This window comes from Triturus cristatus, chromosome 10 (genome assembly GCF_964204655.1).
Source record: "Triturus cristatus chromosome 10, aTriCri1.1, whole genome shotgun sequence".
Classification (NCBI taxonomy): Eukaryota; Metazoa; Chordata; class Amphibia; order Caudata; family Salamandridae; genus Triturus; species Triturus cristatus.
In genome coordinates, this window is record NC_140593.1 from 1,177,274,369 (window position 1) to 1,177,294,795 (window position 20,427).

The 20,427-nt window shown below is 44.0% G+C and overlaps 1 protein-coding gene across 1 annotated transcript in view; it reads right to left on the reverse strand.

Annotated features, from left to right (window-relative positions):
* Window positions 1-756: 756 nt before the first annotated feature.
* Window positions 757-20,427, reverse strand: part of LOC146796932 (olfactory receptor 1f45-like) — a 54,238-nt gene continuing 34,567 nt past the window's right edge. Inside the window, exon 2 of the mRNA XM_085630269.1 lies at window positions 757-1,845. Coding sequence (XP_085486395.1) covers window positions 906-1,832 — 927 coding nt within the window. The 5' untranslated portion in view covers window positions 1,833-1,845 and the 3' untranslated portion in view covers window positions 757-905. The remainder of the gene's footprint in view (window positions 1,846-20,427) is intronic.

Consider the following 20,427-nt stretch of genomic DNA (forward strand, 5'->3'; position numbering starts at 1 on the left):
TAAGAGAGGACAGGTTATGACTAAAAAAGCCATTGGAAATGTCAAGTGTGGTTTTAAACCGTTTACGCACAAGACTGTCCACAAGAGCAGAACTGTGGGTGTTCTGTACCGCACAAGTCCGACAATGTGAGTTTAAATGTCGATAACCCAAAACTAGGCGGTATGACCCATCTGGTTTGGTTACAGTAAAAAGAGGATTATTCATGCGGCTTTAGCCTCTCGGCGCATGGGATATTGGGGTTGTGGTTGTGGCTGTGGCATAGACCGCAATGGAATCTTGTGTCTGGGTGAAATTTTATCCCACCGAACCTGAGTACCGTACAACACCGGTGCAAGCACCAGAGCCTACTCTTCTGCAAAGTTCTGCACCTGCTCCTTGGGCACAGTGTGTGCGAAGCCAGGGAGCATTACTTCCTCCCCTCTAGGAGCGGCTAAAACAAAAGGTGGGGACCAGTCCGCCTCAGCTCTATATCATGTAGTCTGTCAGGGGGAGCCACTCTAGTGTCAGCAGTTTCCACTGTAATAAAAGTGTCAGTTGTGATCGTCTTCAGATATGGACGCAGTGCTTGCCGCACTATTGTAACCTCCGCTGCGCTGTCTAGCAGCGTTAGGGCCCATGTCTGGTTCAGAAGCTGTGTTCTTTCTATCTGTGGCATACCTCGCGGTTAATACAGCAGCCTTCTTTTTCTGAAGCTGAGGGTGTTCACGTGGAAAGTCATCCTGCTTGCCTTTACCATCAGCTGGGTGGGGCTGCTCACGTCATTCTGCCACGTTCTCCTCCACCGGCTTGCGAGCCGGATGTTGCAATGTAATGACTGCGTTTTAAAGGTAGTGCGATGTAATGACTGCATTGTAAAGGTTGTTTTTCTCCGTCATTACATCCTCATGTCTGAATCTGATGCTTCTCAGAATATATGCCAGGTTTTCCAAAGAGCGCCTTTTAGCTCGTTGTTCCTCAAGCTGTAGATGAATGGATTTACCATGGGGGTCACCACGCTGTATATAACACTGATCGCCCTGTCATATTCGTAAGAGTAACTTGATGACGGCTTGATGTACGTGAAAAAAATTGCACCGTAGAACAATGAAACACAAATAAGGTGCGGTGTGCAGGTAGAGAATGCTTTGCCCCTTCCCTGCGATGACTGAATCTTCAGTACAGAGGAAATAATATTCTTATATGATATCAGAATTAAAATCAGGGGCACCATGACAATAAGAGAGACTACAGTCAAAACGACTATTTGATGGACGAAAGTGCTGGAGCAGGAAAGCTTCCACATAGGTGGGATATCACAGAAGAAATGATGGATTTCTTTGGAGTGGCAAAACGACAGCCTGGCAGTCATGGCTGTATGCACCACCGTATTCAAAGACAGTGTCACCCAGGAACCAATCACCATCTGGACACAAAGTTGCCAGGTCATAATGCTGCTATAGTGCAAGGGGTTACAGATCGCTACGTAGCGGTCAAATGCCATCAGCGTAAGGATAAAACTGTCCATGTTTCCAAAACAGTAGAAGAAATACATCTGGATGAAACACTCATAGAATGAAATGTTGTTTTGGCCAGAAAAGAGATTGAAGAGCAGTTTGGGGACTGTGGTTGTTGACAAACAGATGTCCACCACGGACAGATTGCAGAGAAAGAAATACATTGGGGTGTGCAGCCGAGGGCTTCTGATGATCACCGAGATGATGGCAACATTTCCAATCAGGGTGGTACAATACATGAAGAAGAAGAGCACAGAGAGGAAACAATTCAGCTGAGGGTTTGTTGATAGTCCCAGAAGTATGAAGTCAGCCATGACGCTTTGGTTTTCCTTCACCATTGAGCCAGTCTCCCTGTAGGATTAAAGCAAAGGTGACATCATTAGTATTTAATTATTAAAAAAACCAATAATAATATATAAGTCAATTCAAAGATCTTTATTTCGGCCACTAAGACCATAAAAGCACAAATAAAATACAACACAATTCATTCATCCAATTCTCCTAATAAAACTCTCATTGCTCTAGATACAAATTGTTAAAAAAAAAGGTGCATGTGACTTACAATGTTATTTCATAAAATTCCGATAAAAATAGAAGTTCAGGGTAATAAAAGGGTACAAGATGCAAACTTGCGCATTTTAAAAATATTACAAAATATCAGTTAAAAAGCACCAGGCCCAATACTGAAATAAAGAGACTAAATCATGTGGGACCCAACATTAAAATAGCTCGACGTACGCACCACATGGAAAATAAAAAGCATGAAATTGAATATGCAATAGGCATGCTAGTGTCATATTTCAATATCCTAAAAACCTGTATGCAGAATTAGTTTCGAGGTTTCTGCATAGCTGCAATAACCATCGGTGTCTCGCCTTTTTGTACCCTTGACAAAAAAATAATACATGATATTCTGTCTCAGATGCATGATTACATGCCAGGCATCCCAAAGTGGGTGTGCCCACCCATTTGTTTGTGTAAGCACATAGCAGAAGTACCCCATACCTGATCTGCAGATATAGCTTTTTGGCAAGGGCCGGCTGAATATTGTCAAGGGCAGGCTCTAATCTGTCTTCATTTTTCATCTCTGAAAACAGTTTGCACTCCCTGTAACAGTCGCCAGAACCTTCCTAGATGTTATCAAGCAATTTTCTTCAGCAATAATCCTCAGATCACCCCTTCCTATGGCTGCCAAGGAATTATTGATAAAGGCCAGCCTTGGGATTTTGCTCACACCCTGTAAGCTCAGCACTTCGGTCAACTCTTCTCTATACGCAGCCAATTAAGGGGTGCTCCATAGGCGTCGCCAGAACAGGAGAGGCCTAAGAGCAACATCCTCAGCAATTGGTCTGACCCCAAGGTCCATGCGAAGCAGTAGGAGTGGGGAGTTTTTGGGGAAACCCAGCAATTGCCAGGCAAAGGAGTATTACATTTTTGTTAGTCAGGTGGCCCGTGGCCCCAGATTTCTGCCCCATAGAGGGCTGCGCCTCTGGTTTGTGCTTTATCGATTTCCACTACTGGTCCAACAGTTTTGTGAGTACAGTTCCTCTGTACCCTTTGCCAAACCTCCCCTCCCCCCCATAGTCTGGGAAAGCTTTAAACTTGCCTTCTTAATTTGTGCACCGCCATCCATTTTTTCAGTGAGCGTAATTCCCAGATAATCAAAAACTGTCACTCGCTCTAGTGGCTTCATCTAGACAGGGATTCGATCGAACACTATTACCTGCATTGAATACCATGAACTTGGTTTTCTGCAAATTGGTCTCTAACTCACTGTTTTTGCAGAAAAGATGGAAAATGTCTAAGGCCCTCTGAATTCCCATAGGTGACGTTGACAGCAGGAAGGTATCGTCAGCGAAAATCAAGGTAGGTACTTTACGGTTTGCCAGCCTAGGAGCGTCAATATCCCTCCCAGCCATCAAAGCATCTACTAAGCCATTAATAAAAAGGTAAAAAAGGGGCTGGCCAAGAAGCCGCCTTGGCGTACACCTCTGTGTATGGGTATGGACTCAGTGAGCTCACCGTTTTTTATCATACCTAATTCATGGAGTTGTTTCAGCTGATGACAGATGTACAGAGGGGCCCCTAGGTTCAATAAAATAGCCCACAATTTGTCTCTGGGCACCAAATCAAATGCTGATTTTAAGTCCACAAAGATCATATAGAGGCTGCCATCCTCTATGCACACTGTCTTCCAATATAATAGTTGTAAATACTGAGCTATTTATTTTTTAATTGCAGCACGTGAGGGTATACATTTTGAGTTATTTCACATTGTGAGTTAGCAAGTGGAAATAATGTTGATGTTCATTAAAGCTGCTCACTATTCTGATCAGGTATACTTGGCCAAGCGTTATGGTACAGTCTAGTGCAAGGAGCGATGGGTGGTGAAGAACGCTTAGGTAGACGGGAACGGGTAGGTCTACCTTGTGATCATAGGAAGTGGTCAGTTGTGTTCATCTGGCCATATGAAAGGGTTTTCTGTATTTTGCTGAGGACTTCATTAATCTAAATCCAATTGAAGTCATCTAATTCTATTTGAATCCGAATAGTCAACTAATAGATGGAACATGCTGTTTGAATAGTGGATTACACTGCAGATGTTCCCTTTATGTAGAGTCAGCCATAGGACTATTTTGCAACATGGTGGTTGTCATATTCAGACATAGAAGCAGGCTGAATTCGAGATAAATCATCCCTCAATGATATTTAAGATGTAGGATTGCCTGGGCGATTTCTTCTAAATGGCTGCAAATGCAGAAATGGAAGCATTCAAATGATAGGTGGTTTCCATGACTACTTATGTCATCTCAAGGCACGGAACGTGCAGCCCCCTTCATGAAGGCAGGGACACCAATACCAAGGAAATGGCACAATGCAAGGGGGCATCAGACGGAGGATGTAGTTCTCTAATAGAACAACTGACTACACCCTCCAATTCCTGCAGTTGCTATCCGCAGTGTAGAAGCTACCTATTGCAAACAATGCTATTTATGGAGCTGTTAGGCTGGATGAATGCGATGTTGATGTATAGCTATACCATGATATATGCAGGCCCGACAACGGCAATACCAATAAATGCACTGTAAACATATGCCATAAACTATGCCCACATAACAATGCCAATACCAATAAATGCAATGTCAGTGTATGCTATACTCTATGCGTGCATAACAATGTCAATACTAGTAAAAACAATGATAATGTACGCCATGATGTAGGCACACATAACAATACCAGTATCAGTAAAGACAAATTGATGTACGCTGTGACAACTGTACGCACAATACTGAGGATGTTGGTAAAAATTATATCAATGACCGCTACATAATTTGTAGATGTTTTATCGAACTCATATCATTGCTGTCAGATTCATCCAAGGTGACCACCCCATCGATCCAGAGTCAACCAGGCCTTGCAACCCCAAAACATGCCTATTGAGTGACAGGTCACTGGTTGGGTCTCACTTAGCCCAAAGACAAAAGAGCACATGGGGAAAACCCTGATTGATCCCACACATAGACAGTTGCATCATTAAAAGGTCAGAGGAAATCGGCCCCAATAAGTTATGTTTGGCCAGATGCAAGCTTTCCCCTAAAACACCACAAAGCTAGATGCCCCATGCAGATAGAAACACTAAGCCAATCAGGACACAACATTCACAACACACGTAGTAATCACACCTGTGGCGGCTCGCACAGGTAACGATAAGGTTTAGTGGAGTTCGACATACGACGGGAAAGTGGAGGGTAAATAAATAAAGAAAAGAAAACACTTACCTTGTGCTCGCAGCACTGCCGAGTCGAACTCCACTACCCCTCACTCAGCCCACACCCGCCTCACCGCCACACAGCGTTACCTGTGTGAGCCTCCATTGGATCGCACGCTCCCCACACCAGACATCTGGACACATATACACTGGCCCACACCAGCGCTTCCCAAGGTTAAGAGCCACCTGTGTCTCCTTATCAAATCACTATAAACTTGTTATTTATGACTAAGATGCTTTTTCAAGAATGCAAGTTTATTGCACCTCATGAGATGTGTATATTGTAGGCAGAAACTCTGTACAGTGAGAGACTTTCTTCAGACGCAACTCTGTCGATACTCTCCCGGCCGCTGCATTTTATTAAACCAACTTGTTCTTGTTTTGCCGAATGCCTCTTGTCTTTTCATTTATTTAAGGTAAATTCATATCCGAGCAACATTTTGGCAAGCCAGTCAGAAGAGATTGGTTTATGGTGCCCAACTGCTGCCAAAGGATACGGACCCCTGCCCGAACTGATTCACATCTAAGCTACAAGATCGGTGAGCAGATGCCATAATTGATTAGAAGTTCCGCTGGAGCTGGTAGAAGGCTTGGAAATCAGATAGGATATGACATAGGAAACAAACATAATAAAATCTGTGTCAATTCAAAGCAATGTCTTTTAACCCCTTGAGTGCCCATGACGAGATGGTCTCGTCATGGGCCGCGGTTGCGCTGTGCCCATGACGAGACTATCTCGTCATGAACCCCACCCACTAATTCAACGCCCGGCACAGGGCGGGGAAAGGGCGGGGCACACAAGGGGTTAATACAGAAATGATTGACAAGGCAGACACAATGAAATATTCTAAATAAAATCACAATACCCTAGAACTTTCTGGGTTGAGTTATGCCCTCAGATGCTACTAAAGCGCTTACTAAAGTACTATGGTTTAGTTAACCTGGGGGCTAATGTACAATGTTTGTCTATAGAAAAAGTATTTCAACGACTAGTCTGCCATTGTGTCTCCTTGAGCCTCTTTGAATATACTACTAGTTTGATTCTTATCCTTCAGTCAGTTGATAGATGGCTCCAGAAATGGAATTACAAGAAACACTACTAGCTATGATATGTCTTGTCTTTGCCCTTGTTTCCCCACAGCACACTGTGAGTATATGGAGACTGGGCTAGGAATAACGGTTCAGCCCACTGGTAAACAGGTTTGCCTAAGCAACCATTACTCACCTGTGGTAGCTAAACTGGGACAGTAATTCAGTCTTCCAAGAATATGTATGATTTGTAATGTGTAACAGAGGTGATTACCAAAAAGAATGTGTCTCTGAGATGCCTATGAGGGTAGGGTAAGATCCACATTTAAAGCAATTAAAATGGTTTGTTTGCTAGTGTCCAAAAAACACATATTTAAACCAAACAGCATAGATGCAATGTTGTTCATTGATGTGTCAATCCACATCTAAATATTCACATTTAACACAAAAAAAACCTAATTCATACATTTAATTTGTTAGAAAAAAACAGTTACAAAGTTCATCAACTGGCATAGAAATATAATAAAAATCCTTCAAGTTCCATCCAAAGAATAATGGGCTTTGAAACATTACAAAGTCTTCAGATAATGCCTGTCGTCATGCTGCCAGATGCAGGCATTGCTAGGTCAATATCACAGTGACACAAGCCAACACATAATTTGCAGCTCCACCTTGAAGAAGTCAAAGTCATTAGCAGGAACCACATGAAACACTTGCATGCCATGTAGGTCAAATCAAAATGCCCTATCCTTAAAAATAGCACTGAAGACCATTGAAATCTTGGTCACCATTCGGTCTAGATATGCGGCTCAAATATGTTATATCTGTGGATCTACTCTATCGATGTTGCCAGTGCAACTTTGACCAAATTAGGCAATTTTCCTGAGGCTGAACCTTAAATCAGGTGCTGAGGGGGCTATAGAAGGATGCTGTTGCTGGTTTCCAGATTCAAAAGGGAAAACATTAATTTACAAAAAACAGATTCTTCTGTGGATCTTCAGAAATTGTTCTTCTGAAGTAAGCATTGCCCTTGTTCCTGGGGTGTATATAGCTTCTTGACCCATATCTTCTTATGGGCTCCTTTGGCAAGCAGCCTTCCCAAGAGAAATAGCTTCAAATAATCCTGTGGATCAGGCCAGTAAACAAGATGTGAATTTCTGCAATAAAGTAATGGGCACAGATAATTATGTCAGATAGAGAGAAGCATAGTCTTCTCCTGTTCCCCTGACAAGAAATTGAAAGTATTGGAGCAGACCGTGGGGGAGTGGGGACACTACCTTCTTCTTCCATGTTTTAATCTGGTTATGAATTCAAAGCCGTTGCTAAAGTAATGTAGTGTAATGTAAAGGGCATTTCTATATTTACTATTACTCTAAGGAGTGTCCTGGCGCTCCACACCTCCAGTGATAACTGACTGAAAGAGATAACCACTAATCCTGTTTAAAAAGCCATGCTTTCATTTTCTTCCGAAACTGGGAGGTAGCAAAAATGCTCTGTGATTCTGAAGGAAGTTTGTTCTATGTTGAAGGTCCTAAGAATGAAAAATACCTGCTCCCTCTTCTGGACCACAAAATCCTAGGAATTCTGGCCAGAGAGGCTGGCTGAACGCAGACGCCTGGATAGAGCATAGAAGCAAATCCTTGCTCTGCGGTACCCAGCGTCTGTGTACCAGGAGCAAAGTCTTGCAAAGGATCCTCTTCCGGATGGGAAGCCAGCGCAGCTCCCAAAGATAAGAGGATACATGAGTTCTCAGAAGATATGTGAGGAAAAAATGAAACTTCTCCTTACAACACATTATGCTCCTGTGATGTATGTATACATTCTTGCATTAACTCCTTCAGTGCCCATGACGAGGTGGTCTCGTCATGGAGCGCGGTTGCGCTGTGCCCATGACGAGACTATCTCGTCATGAACCCCGCCCGCTAATGAAAGGGCCGGCACAGGACGGGGAAAGGGCGGGGCACTGAAGGGGTTAAAGAGTTGTCATTGTCATAGACAATTTCTATAAAATCTGGATGTTTATAAAGTGCAGATATTTATTTTCAAAAGTTCTGTGACATTCTACAACATGCATTGTTTTAAAATGCATAATTTATGGATAGCTCATTTACAGGTGGTTCAAAATTCAACATGATTGTAAACATTGTTGTAATTGTGTACAGCATTCTGCTCATTTCAGGAGGATGTGTAAGGTTTTTGTAAATACTATGGAGGGTTGTCTATAGGAACTGGTAGTGTATGCCTTATAAGTGGCTGATATATAGAAGTGACGTTTGGGAACAGATAAACAAGAACTGAATGATAACATAGTTTGGAGTCACCTGTAAAACAAAACTTGTTTAGTAGGTCATCAGGGCATGGAGTGAAGCCGGAGAGTGAAGTGTTATATGAGATATCCCAAAAACCCAAAACCAAATCCAGGAATTCACTTGGGCTGAAGAAAGATGAAGACATATTTTTAAGAAAAAAAGGGTTTACCCATCACAAGATCTGAGGGTGATTAACAAAAAACATGCTATGGATAGATTAGGAGAACATAAATAAAAGAGAGATTAACCATTGTATTGATGAGAAACATACACTTCAGATTTAATAAACGTGCACACTGTAGTGTGCCCTGGGCCCACATGCTACTAAGGTGAATTACACAGACACATGATGTATACTGGATAACTGGCCCAGGCAACGTGCGCCCGGCCTCTATTTTTGCAGGGTCACCTGACCGGTGACTCCTGTGATGGGTGGGTGTACAGTGTGGATTAACACCAGGCGGAACACTAGAATGTGCACAGCAGGACACTACACACTCCTACCAGCATACCAAGATGTATTAATTCAATATAATAATGTAACAAAAAGAACAATTATCACACCGGAGATCAGACAGATAAATAGTTGGTACTACAATGCCCATGATCTCCTGTAACTGATGTACTTGATGGAAGAAGTACGACTTCCCCGAGGTATATGCGGGGGAGCAGGTGAGTTAACCACAGTTCCCATAATTCCCTGGGAGTGACACACATAACGTAAGGAGCAAGGTTTTCCGTGGTTAGCATGGGGAGTCTCACCGTTGAATCCGTTTTGACAGTTCAACAAATTTCCAACGTCTTCGCCCAACTGTCATCTGCTTCTACAGCGCTTACGTCATCCTCCAGCTGAAGCGTGCCACTGCAGCTGATCTTGACGCACGCACGCCTATGTTCTTGGCAGGCATCTTCACTTACTGGAGGTCTGCATTTCAGTTTCTACCAGTGACGCGTTACGCTCCCTGCATGGCACCATCTTTGGTTACCAGTGCTTTTACTGATAGTATTTCCAAAGCAGTTCACATCGGAGCAACGGAAGCACTACGAACTCCACGAACGATCACTCAACTTTAAACATCTTCAAGTTTTGTTCAGGTGCTGTCACAAGCTAGATTGTGTGCAACTATAGAGCAGTGTCTTGGCCCTTTACTGCTTTACGTGTACCTTTCCTGACAACCACTGAGCAGTAACTGTGATGAGTTTGTAGTGCTCTTCAACGCTGATGGGCACAGCTTAACTGTTACTACTACAAAGTTGCTTCGCAGTTCATTTTTTTTTTTCAACCAGCACTGCCTGTATGTATTTAAATGCATGACTTTGCCTTTCACAGTTCAGTTCATTACTCTTGCTTCTTCCTCACTAAGACAGCAGCTCCTTGCTCCTGTTTCCTGTCTACTCTTTTAGCGAGCTCTCCCTACCCCAGCCATGGCGTCTGGGTACTTGTGGAATCTTTCTCCACCCCAATCATTCTTACCAGGAAAGGATGAGCTCCGTTCTCAAGTGGGAGGAATGGAGGGAATGTTTCAGGAATTACATATCCACGTTCCATGACGATGAGAACTTTAAGGGCGATAAAAAGTACAAAATGTTGTTACAGTCTTTGGGTGCGGGAGGTATTACGGTTTATAATAGCATAAATAACAAAGTAAGAGGAGAGGGTGACAGAGATGTATTTGAAAACGCTATTGATGGCCTAAATACCAACTACAAGCCCACTGTCTGAGTGGGGGTGGACAGATACAAGTTCTTCCACAGAAAACAGGGCAAGGAGGAATCCATTGACGATTATGTCTCAGCGCTTACGAATTTAGCAATTAATTGTCGCTTTGGGGATTTACACAACAAATTTATAAGAGACCAGATCGTCATGCAAGGGTCTAGCACAAGTATTCAAGACAGTCTATGGGCTAAGGAAGAATCCCCACTACAAAACATTATGGACATGGCAAAAAGGGCTGAACTTACTGGTCGCTGCGCTAAAGCAGATTAATCTGAGAACAAAGAAAAGAAAGAGGAAAGTACTGTAAGTAGAGTAACAGATTCAAAACACGTTTCTAAACAGAGCAGGAACAACAGGAGTTACAAACCCGCTTTCAGCAAATCACAAATCAGCAACAAGAGGCTTTGCTACAGGTGTGGTAGCTCCTCTCATATGGCTGATGACAAAAAGTGTCCTGCTTGTAGTGTAAAATGCTCATATTGTGGTGTCATTGGACACTTTCAAAACGTGTGTCACAGGAAAACTGCAGGCTCAGTCAAACTAGTTGAAGGGGAAGAGGCAACCTACACTGACACGTCCGATAAACGATGACGTTAACATGTTTGTCCTAAACATAGATGACAAGTGCATTTCCAAAGTCAGTGAGACCAGCACCACTAAGAAAAAGAAGCCTGTCTGTGACATGACCAATGGGGGAGTTGAGATACGTATTGTGGCAGACTCTGGTTCCCCCTATACCATCGTCAACAACAAAGTCTGGGAAGAGAAATGTGTTCCGCATCTAGGAAGACAGCTGGATAAAGCAGACATCACCATCAAAACACTTACGGGTGACCCTATAGAGGTATGCGGTTTAAGAAAACTACATTTTGCCTTCAAGGAGAGAGAGTTATCAGGCAAACTCTGTGTATTCGCTTTGGCCCCTCAGTGTTAGGATGGATGGATCAAGGCAACCTAGGAATCTTACTTGACCTCAATAAGTCTGACCCTGTCTTGGACGTCCAAAATGATGAGGATTACTTCAAGGCCTTGTTAAACAAGTTCCCCAGAGTCTTCAGTGGTGAAATTGGTGCCTTGAAAGGGTACCAGCACAGAATACAGATCAAGTCTACGGCCATCCCAGTGGTACACAAAGCAAGGAATTTATCGTTTTCTGATAAAGATGAGGTGAAAGCACAACTAGACAAGCTTCTCTAAGATGGTATCATCGAACAGGTTGAAGCCTCAAGTTGAGTTCCCGCATCTGTAGCAACGTCTCTTGTTGCTGTTTTGCGGTTTGTTGAAGGCTGGTTTGAAACTCCTATTGTTCCCGCTCTGCTTAGTTGCGCGTTTAGAATCTGTTACACTACTCACTGTGCCTTCCTCTTTCTTTTCTTTGTTCTCAGATAGAACAGCTTTGGCACAGCGACCAGTAAGTTCTGCCTTTCTGGCAATGTCTATAATATTTTGTAGTGGGTATTTGCCTTTAGCCCATAGACTATCTTGAATATTAGAGTTGGACCCTTGCTTGACGATCTGGTCTCTGATAAATTTGTTGTGTAAATTCCCAAAGCGACAATTAATGGCTAAATTTTTTAGTGCTGACACATAATCGTCAATTGATTCCTCCTTGCCCTGTTTTCTGTGGAAGAACTTGTATCTATCCACCCCTACACAGACAGTGAGTTTGAAGTAGGCATTAAGATCCTCAATGGCATTTTAAAATACATCTTCTTCACCATCTCCTCTTATGTTCTTGTTTATGCTATAAGACACCTTAATACCCCCGCACCCAGACAATGTAGCAACAATTTGTACTTCTTCTCAGCCGTAAACTCTGTGTTGTTGTCAAATGTGGAAATGTAATTATTGAAATATTCTCTCCATTCCTCCCACTTGAGCACAGGTTCAACCCTTGCTAGTAAGAATGACTGGGTAGGAGTAAGGTTCCACAAGTAGCCTGAAGCCATGACTGGGGCTGAAGAGAATGCTAAGAAATTGGTAGGGATGCAAGGCAAAGATCTGCTGTTAAGTGAAAAAGTAGCAGAGCAATTAATCAAACTGTGGAAAGCACAGGTCGCATGTATGAGCACCTACTGAATGTGCCGGTACGATTATGTATGGTGAGTCGATTTTGTAGTAGGAATACTTATGCTGTGCCCATCCATTAGCGTTGAAGAGCACTGAAATTCATTTAAATGCACAGGCCACATGTAAGAACAGTAGCTTGATTTTTGAATGGTAAAGCGACCCTTTAGTAGCAACATTTAAGCTGTGCCCATGAGCGTAGAGGAGCACTGAGACTCACACAGTACTGCCAGCAAATGCCAATGTGAAGCGGTAAAGGGAGAGGTCACCGCTTATAATCGTGCATGATATAGCTTGCAACAGTACCTGAAAATCATGTGAGGGCTTTGCTGGTACAAGGTTCGTGCCCCGCCTTACCGGTGATCCTGCAATTCCGATGCAACAGTGTTACTAAAGTTTCAAGCAAAAGGTTTGATTATCAAGATGGCGCCACGCAAGAAAGTGTAACGCGTCAAACGCAGGAGCTAGAACGTCGACCCGCAATGAGTAAAGTTGGCCGCCACCAACGTAAGCGTGCGTGTGTGTAAATCAGCTGCTGTGGAACGCTTCATCTGGAATATGACGTATGTGCAAGAGAAGCAGCTGACCGTTGGCTGATGACGTTGGAGAACCGTTAAACTGTCACAGTCGATAAACGGTGAGGCGCCGCCATTCTAATTGCAGTGTGACAGGAATGCCTCACGCCAGGATCTGGAATGTCCCACTCAAACTTGTGACAAATGGCAAACCGGTGATTTAGTCAGAGTTTGCTTACTAATGAAATTTATGTTTGGCACAGCACACTGTTGTACACAACAGCCGGCTCTCACGTAACCCCCAATATTTTCAAGAAAGTCTGTCAGGTAGCAGTTCATTCAGGCGTGCACATCCTAGGATGTAGTACTACGCAGATCACCCTAATTCGCGCAGACTGACTTTAAAACAAGTCTTTAAGTAGCTTGCTGTAATCCTTTGACAATATGTTACCGATGGTGGCAAAAGCTTCTAATAGTCAGTTCTTGCATACGATTGAGGTATCATTAAAGAGGTGTGTAGTAGTCCTTAGTACGTCTGCGCAGAATCTTGGATCTCCTGTGGGTTCACGTGTTGGTGATTGTCGCCAAATTCTGTAAGGAACTCTCCTTGGACACGTTGTAGTGATGTAAGCAACTTCTTTATTAACTTCAGCAACACAGGCTCCTTGAAGTGCAGAGCGTAGGATACACAGCTGCTCAGTGAGTCACCAGCTGTCAAGTGTCAACATTCCAAACTGACAACTGGTGACAAGCATGCAGCGGTACTGTGTCCGGAAGGGGATACAAGAGTGCAGATCACAACACAGTCGAAGGAGAGCAATCTTGGTATTACTGGTGTAGCTACTCACTTGGCATTATAAGTAACTGCAGGTGTACGTCTATTCAGGGATACAGATGTCATGTAGATGTTAATTAACCCTGGGTGTAGTTCGCGAAGTAGCACTTCGCGAAGCTACGCAAAGTGCACTTTGCACTACGCGAGCTACGTGTAGCACTTCGCGAACTGCGTAGTACCTTGTTCGCACTGTGCCAGATGCCGTTTTCAATGATTGCACAGTGCCGGTTGCTTGTCCGCACTGTGCAATCATTGAAAATGGCATCTTGCACAGTGCGAGCTGTAGTTTTCTGCAGCTCGAGTAGATTTTTACTCAAGCGGCAGCTTTCTCAACGCGAACTGGTAGTTTCTCATCGCGAGCGGTCGCGAGCATACGCAACCACTCGCAATGAGAAACCTGACCTCCTCGCGTTGGGAATCTCGCTGGGAGGTTTATTTTCCATGCTCACGATCGCCAACTTGATGTTGCTGATCGCGAACAAGGAAAAAGTCTCGCCGGGATGTCATTTTGCTTGCTCGCGTTCGCCAACTTGACGCTGAGGACCGCGAGCAAGCACAAAATGACCGCAGCACTACGCAGCACTACGCTACACGTGTTCGCACTGTGCTACGTGCAATTCGCGTAGTGCGAAGTAGCGTGAACTTCGCAAACTACGCGAGCGTAGCGTAGTGCTTTGCCCAGGCTTAGTGTTAATAGAGTGTTGTAACAGATGGATAATACTGGAACTTTAGATACCATACAGAGCAGTATAGTGTACTGCGTGCCCAAGTTGAGGGGTCCCATTTGATAAGCTAATGAAAGTGCACTTTCTTATCACAAGAGATACACATGACAAGTATTTCCTAATATACATTTTAACTTTTTTCTGGTCTGCAGGGGAAGGAGATATACAGTAAATGAGAACAAGGAGATGACTATCGGTTATAAAAAGCTTTTTTTTCTTAGTTTTTAAGAGTCTTACAATAGGGAAACGTCTTCTCCTTCCAAGCTGATGGGTCCTTGTTAAAAAACCTAGTAAGGAGAGTTAGGCCATGCCCTAGACATGCCCAAAAACACCCCCCCAACATATACCTGGCTATATATGACTGAAATGGATAATAGACGCTGTAGTAAATATGAGCAAGGATTGGCTTTATGGCGTGCAGTGTACACTGATGGTGATGCAGGGAATTTTTAGGACTAAGTATAGATGGTATAATGTGAACCCGGACTTAAATGGGGAGTTGTCTCATATGTACAACGGAACTTTATAGTTTCAACGCCTATATACGTTTTAACAAAGCTATTATTCTGACCGTTTACTATTTTATTTGACATCCCTAAGGTTTCCCTCCTATGGTCAGGTAGGAGAGCCTTATGCCTCTTTTAACACATACACATCCATAGTTAAAAGAGGGTAGGTGGGGAGATCTAAGAGCCTTGAAGAAGGTTGAGCGCCCCAGTGGGCAGTTTTGAATTCAGCTGAAACATCTTGGCACATGAGAGATGCAGGAATCATTGGATTTCCACTTCAGCAACCGGTTGAATTGTTTTTAATCATGGTATGAGACCCGTTGAATAAATATTTTTGGGATATTTCCATAACCATTTTTAGCCTGCACTGGACCTCTGTAAATAGTCTAGATAGTTATATATGTAAGATCTCCCAAATTCGGTTGAGCCAGCAAGGAGGTAGTGTCCTACCTAGGTGAGAAGAGGCATCAATGATGAAGCGTGCCAACATTGGGTGGGTGAGGTGTCTCTTCTTAATATCTTTAATGATCCTGTAGGGTAGATCTATTGTCACAGAGACAATAAGTCCCTCAGCTTTCACATTTTGTGGTGTAGAGTTTGTAGTTGGCATTTGGCCTTTGTGTATTCCTACCAGTCAGTGAGACAAATGGGCACTGGGTGTTGACCAAATGGTTAATCCTATTAGGATGGGAGGGACAGAGCTGCTCTCCACCCCACTTATCTTTCAAAGGAGGTGCCTCAGCACACTCAGCACACTTCCATAGAACTTGAGACCAGGCTTTTGTCACCCCTAGACCTCTTTGAGCATGGGTAGGGGAAGGGAGAAATTTCAGAACAAGTTGACAGATCTAGAAGATTCTCCCCTACAAAGGCTGGCACCAGGTATAAATATTGGATCGTCAGACCAACCCTTCAGTACACTCCTGGGCCTGCGGACATTATAGACTGCCTTGTTCCCCAGAAAACTGCCCTGCTGCTTGAGACTTGCCTTTTTTACCTGAGGATTGCCCTGCTTCTTGAAGCATGCCTTGTGCCCTTAAAGAACTGCCCTGCTGCTTGAGGCCTGCCTTGCTGCTTGAACCAAGGGCTATCAGAGTGACTCCAGTTGGCTGGTCTCCTGGTTTGAGTTATGTGGACACAAAAAGCTTTGAAAACTTGAAACCTCATCTGGACCCTACCTGAAGTGAGTCCTACCCTCCAAGTTGTGCCCATCTAGTCCTGGATCCTTGGAAGTGGTGCTAAAGGTGTCCAACTAGCCAAAAGCCAAAACTCTGGACTTTCCATTAAAAAGTGATTTGAGACCTGACAGGAGACCAGGACCTACCTCTTCGCCTATCCTCCCAAGGTGCATCACCGGTCGGTCTGACTTCGCGGTAGCTCCCACTATGTTCCTCTCCACAGCAGCAAATCCAGTTCAGCGGCTCCCCTCTGGAAGGGTATCCGGTCACCTGGAGCCCTTGTCAGCTGTATTCAGTGGCTCCCAGAGCATACCGCCTCCTCCTCAGACCCCACCTTGCCCGCTGATCTTTATATTCTCAGGTATTGTTCTTCAAAATTTCTTCTAAGTCCAAAGATGAGCCGAGACCAGGCCCTATCCACTGTGTGTAGAAGAACCACACTCGATTGCTGTTGACCTAAAATCTGGACTTTGCCCCAGTCTCATGCAATCAGATTCCCATAGTTGGCACTTTATTTTTTTTAGAGCCATTTCTCACCTTAAAATTTAAACATTCAGAACTCCGGTTCTATTGATTGGATTTTCGTGGTCTCAAAATATTTATTACATTTTATTCTAGTTTTCTAAATTGGTGTGGGGGTTTTCTTGTGTTGTCTGTTTACTTTGTTAATGTTTGTGTCCTGCATAAATACTTAACACATGCCTCAAGGTTAAGCCGGAGTGCTTTAGTGCAGAGAGTTAAGCACATGTTAATTTAGTGACTTTTGTGGTTCACCCTGACAAGGATTGTGGGTGCTGCTTGAGAACGGTTAACACCACCCTCAACCAGAAACCCAATTTTTAGCATTTGTGCTCAGTGGTGGGATCCAGTACTTGTGTCTGAGCTATACTAAACAGTGATTTGCAAGACAATACAAATCCCAAAAGTAATTAGTCACTAAAGTCAACCTCTTTTTAAATTATCCTTAGTTCTTGATTTGGCTCTTTTTCCTCTTTCCAAATTTAAGTTTGATGACCTCAGCAAGGTGGAGCTGAAGCTGCAGTGCAAGGAGAGGGGTTGAATGCAGGAAAGGAGACCCCAAAGATGGACCACGGCAGTAGCCGTAGGAGGAGGAGGAAAACTTGGTTTCAGAAATGGAGCCCTCCTGCCAAGGCAGGGAGCAGTGTGTCCTCCCACAACCTGTCCCTTGAGGAGTTGGCGGACAGGAAGGCTTAAACAGAGTTCAGCCAGCAGCTGGTCAAACTCGGGATGGAGAAGGCAGCAGCCAAAAGGGCAGTAAAGGAGAAGAAGCTGGCATTATAGAAGGAGAAGTCTAAGACTGAGAGGGCCTTGGCTGAAAGAAAGTTGGTCTTGGCTCATGAGCGGAGTCTAAGGGAGCTGGACCTTAAAGCTAAGCAAACAGTAGAGTCCAGCAGCAATAGTGGCAGCAATCCAGTATCATATGGAGAAGTGAGAGTCTGCATACCACAAGACGTTGTGCCTCGCTATGTTGTATAGGATGAGATATATAAATGTTTTCTGCATTTGAGGTAGCCCTGAGGAAGCACCATGTCCCAGACGAGGATTGGGGATCAAGCTTCTGAAAACAAATGCTCACCGTGGGGAGGGACATGTTTCTGACACTAGTGGTGGGGTATCAGATGAAGTGTGCTTCTATGAAGGCCATTCTATTCTGAAAGTTTGGACTGTCCCCTTAAATATATTGAATCTGTTTCAAGGAGAGTCAGAAATTGTCAAACCTGTCTTGGGTGGATTTTCTTGACTACTCCGGCAAGGCACTGAGTGGTGAACGGCCGTAAAGTGAGTGACTTTAATGGGCTATATAATCTAATCTTGAGAGAGCACATGCTCAGTGCTTGCTTTACAGAGTTGCGCCAACACCTGATTGATGGCAAGCTCACTGACCCCAAGAAGCATGCAAAGCAGGCGAATCTCTGGGTTAGCACTAGAGTGTCAAAAAGGCATATTGGGGATTCCCAAATAGGTGGTCAAGGGAACCACCAGAAGAAAGAGTGGAGATAAAAATACAAAGATAAGGAGTTCACTCAAGGCCCTCAAAACAGTTCACCGGGTAAGGAGACCCAGCCCCTACCTGACCAGGAAAAGAATGAGTCTGTTGATACAAAAAAGGAAAGTTTATCCGGAAGTGGTATGAGTTACAGATATGGACACAGAAAAGGGAATGCCATATGTCTGAAGAAGGCACACACCCCCACTGGTTGGCAGTCTCAAGAGTTGGCCAGTTTAGGGCTTCGGGAGGAGATTGCCCCAGTTAGTGTGAAAGGTAGAGAAGAGGTTACCCTAGTGCAATTGGTGACACAGAGATGGTTCCCAAAGCCACATGCTTTCAAACACTTCCAAGTACAGGCAGTGGGTCACCATCATTGGACAGAGGATGAAGGCACTAAGGACACAGGAGCCAGTACGTCTGCTGTAAAGTATCATCTGGTATCACAAAGAACTTGACACCAGGTTTTTGTCACCCTAAACATCTTGAAGCATGGACAGGGAAAGGGGGGAAATTCCAGAACCAGATGGCAGAAAGACTTAGACGTTTCTCCCACTTCAAAGGCAGGCACCAGGTATAATGTTTGGACCCTCAGACCAAGTCTTCAGTGCACTCCATGGCCTACAGAAATGACAGACAAAGGACTGCCTTGTTCCGCAGAGGACTGCCCTGCTGTTTGAGGCATGTATTGTTTATGCAAGGGCTTCCCTGCTGCTTGAAGCCTGTCTTGTACCCTCAGAGAACTGCCTTGCTGCTTGATGCTTGCCTTGCTGCTTGAACCAAGGAGAAACAGAGCAACACCATGGGCTAGTTGGCTGGCCTCCTGTTCAAAGCTACAGGGACACAAAAAGGTCAAGCAACTTTAATCCCACACCTGGAATCTGTCAGAGATGAGTCCTAGCCTCAAAGTGGTGCCCACCCTGTCCTGGACACCTGAAAGTAGTGCAAAATGTGCCCAACCATCCAAAAACGAAAAGTTGAAACTTGGCTAATTTTCGACTAAAAAGTGGTCTGAGAACTGATGGGAGACAGGGACCTACCTGCTCCCCGATCCAACTGAGGGTCATCACCAGTCGGCCTGATTTTGCAGTAGCCTCTGCTATGTTTATCTTCATAGCAGTAAATCCTGTTCAGAGGCTCCTCTCTGGAAGAGTATCCGGCCCCGTGGAGCCCTTGTAGGCTAAAGCTTACAACTTTGTCCAGTTGGAGGTTTTTGACTTCCTAAAAAATGACAAAGTTCACACAGCAAAATCTTCACTGCAACTTTGTCCAGTGGCTCTTCGACAATGCCTCCTCCTCCTCAGATGCCGCTGGCTGCCTTAGCCCACTGAATTTTACCTTCTCAGATAATTTTCTTCAAAACTTCTTCTAAGTTCCAAGGTAAGCCGAGACTGGGCCCAATCCACTCTGCATAGTTGAACCGCATTCAGTGTTGTCGATCTGTACTCCATCACTTTAAATCATCTTTAAATCTTGACTTTGCCCTGGTCTCGCATGGCCAGATACCTGCGGGTGATGCTTTTTTTTGGGTGCTATTTTTCACCTTAAACTTTAAAAATTCATAACTCATAACTTCGGTTCTACTGATTGAATTTTTTGTCATTTTGGTCTTAGATTATTTACTAAATTGTACTTGTATTTTTCTTATGTTGTGTTTTCTCTTTATTACTAAGTGAATGCTGCATAAATAAATAACACAGGGCCATATGTAGGTAAATCATTTTTACCGATTCTTAAATACCGAATTTTACCGAATCGGTATTTAAGAATCGGTAAGTTATATGTAGGTCAACAATCGGTAAACATTACCGATTCGGTAAAAACATGAATCGGAATTTACCGAATCGGTAAATACCGAAGTGGTATTTTCCGATTCGGTAATTACCGAATCGGTAAATACCGAATCGGTAGTTCAAAAACACATGACTTGAATCGGCCAATCCTGTGCTACCTAAACCCCACCCAACCAGGAAGTGGCCACACCCAGGCAGGTGCACACAATCAGCAGACTCTGGAGAGGCTGGGAGTGCTGAGGAGAGGAAGAGAGCAACTGCCTGATTCTGCCCTGGAAACTGCAACAATGGCCGGCCAGGACACAGAGAGGGAAGGAGGGGAGAGGAAGCGAAAGCTGAAATTCAGCCAAAAGGAGCTGCAAGTACTGGTGGAGGAGGTCGTAAAGCAGCACCAGAAGCTCTTTGGCAAACAGTCACAGCAAGTGCCTGAGTCAGAGAAACGCAAGATCTGGCTTGGAATCCAGGCACAGGTGAAT